Source organism: Rhea americana, unplaced genomic scaffold, assembly GCF_003343005.1.
Source record: "Rhea americana isolate MKP2758 unplaced genomic scaffold, rheAme1 scaffold_9, whole genome shotgun sequence".
Lineage (NCBI taxonomy): Eukaryota > Metazoa > Chordata > Aves > Rheiformes > Rheidae > Rhea > Rhea americana.
Genome location: NW_028187088.1, coordinates 8,041,636 through 8,043,517, shown reverse-complemented (window position 1 = coordinate 8,043,517; position 1,882 = coordinate 8,041,636). Strand labels below are relative to the sequence as shown.

The following is a 1,882-nucleotide window of genomic DNA, read 5'->3' as shown; positions in this document are numbered from 1 at the left end:
TACATATTCTAGAGCTGCATTAACAGAGAACAGAAAAGTGAAGTTGTTAGCACTAATCACTAATTTCTATGCCTCTTCAAAATTTGAAAAAAAAATCACAAGAGATCCCACARTCTGTGAATGTTGGGGTAGGTGCAATTCATTTTGCAGCTAGACTGTTGTTTGAATCTAGGCAAACCTAGTATAAGGGAACAAAATCTTTTGTCAGAAATCATTATAGTATTAAACGCTTTAATATTTTTCTTGAAAGTAACTTAGGAGCTCAAGTTATTCACTGGCAGTAAAGACGTTTTGGCAAACATTACCCACTAGTCCACTTTGTTAGAGATCCTATCCCTACCATAAATGGCCACTCCTGAGCATTCATGGTTGCTAAGACTGTTCTTCAGTACAGCTCAGGCTGAGGGAAGCACTGATGTTTCAAGTTCTTTCTTTCTTAATTGAGCAGCAACGAAATAAATTTTGAAATGAGATATTGTCAAATTGTGTTCTTAAGGCATCTATACAATACCTTGGTATGGTCTTGTAATTGCCCTCGTGTTTGTCTCTTCCAGCCCTCAGCGAATAGCTTTTCTAATCTTTCTGCCACATAAACAACACGCATCTCTCTCTGGTTTGTAAACATTATGTAAAACTTCACAGGAAGRAAACAGAATTATTTGGCTCATAGAGGTTAGATTAGTCGTGAAGCTTTTCTGGCATCCTGTTTTTCTGTGAACTTGCACCTTCAGGAGTTACCCTACACCTACCCAGATGTTTAAATCTTCCTTTGGTTAAGTTGCAGGTCCTAGGACCTAAGAGAAGAAACAGGAGGAAAGAGGTGGAGAACCACAGCAGGGCAAACGCCTGGAGTCAGAAGTGTCCTTTAGGTACTCGTGAGCAGCCGGCGCTCAGCATCTTCTGCCCACTTCCACCACCAAGCGCCGTTAACAGAAGCAAACCAGTTTTCAGGGTCCGCTGATCTATATAACGATGGAGGACAAGTAATGCAAACAGATGCGCTCAGAGGCAGAGCAGAAATAACGTTGTGTGTCCGTACCGTTACGCACTTTACGAAGCTCGTGCAGGAAGTTTCGGCGTAGCCTTCGCTTGCCGAGCCTAATAGCAAAACTGAAAAAAACAATAGAAAAAAGAGTGAGTTACACAGGAAGAAGGAAAAGCGCGGGGGGGGGGGGTGTCAAGCGCAGTACGACTGTGTGCCGATAAAGAGGGAAGGAGTACAGAGACACGGCCGCGGCGGGCCAGACGCGTCACCCAGGCCGTGGGCGAGGCAGCAGACGTCTGTGCAGGGTTTGGAGTACCGCGGCCGTGCGCGAGCCCCGCGCCTCCCGCTCTCCGTACCGCAACATGGCCGCGCACGCGGCCCCTGGAGGCCCAGCTTCCTACGCGGCCTGCGAGCGGTTGCGGTTCGATTCTTTTTTTTCCGTACAACATGGCGTCTTCCAGCCGCCGACCGCACATCGAAGCCAAAAGGCGGCGCTGCGGCCGTAAAGCAGTGCCCGTTTCCCGATAGCCAGCTGTCGCAAACCGGTGAATGGCTCTGGAGCGCGAGCGGGGGGGGTGGGGGACAAGAGCTTGTGATTGTGGTACGGGGGGGCAGCGGCGGCAGCGGCTCCGGCTCCTCTTCCTCCGCCGCCTCCCGGCGAAGCGCTGCCCATCGGCCACGGAAGGAAAGAGCGGGGCGGCAGCAGGGCAAAATGGATCCCAACAGGATTATCCAGGCTCTTAAGGGCACCATAGACCCCAAGCTGCGCATCGCCGCCGAGAACGAGCTCAATCAGGTGAGCGGGAACCCGGCATCCGGGGCTGGGACGCGGCGGCAGGCCCTGCCCCCGCGCCGCGCCGCGCCGCTCCGCGCCCCGGCCGGCAGGCGGCACGGGGC

The 1,882-nt window shown here is 52.2% G+C and overlaps 1 protein-coding gene and 1 long non-coding RNA gene across 4 annotated transcripts in view; one reads left to right on the top strand and one right to left on the bottom strand.

Annotated features, from left to right (window-relative positions):
• Positions 1-214: 214 nt before the first annotated feature.
• LOC146584836 (uncharacterized) lies at positions 215-1,531 on the bottom strand. Of its 2 annotated transcripts, none has more exons than XR_014898141.1 (2): positions 1,222-1,531; positions 215-1,110 (listed from the first exon to the last, which is right to left on the bottom strand). It is a non-coding gene; the product is annotated as an uncharacterized LOC146584836 (long non-coding RNA). The 2 variants fall into 2 exon arrangements; XR_014898140.1 differs by having other exon boundaries at positions 1,342-1,531.
• Positions 1,532-1,560: 29 nt separating this feature from the next.
• The window catches only part of IPO8 (importin 8), a 45,709-nt gene continuing 45,387 nt past the window's right edge, over positions 1,561-1,882 (top strand). For both annotated transcript variants that reach the window (XM_085324153.1, XM_085324152.1), the window contains exon 1: positions 1,561-1,781. In XM_085324153.1, the coding sequence (XP_085180279.1) occupies positions 1,698-1,781 (84 nt within the window). In that variant the 5' untranslated portion in view covers positions 1,561-1,697. The remainder of the gene's footprint in view (positions 1,782-1,882) is intronic.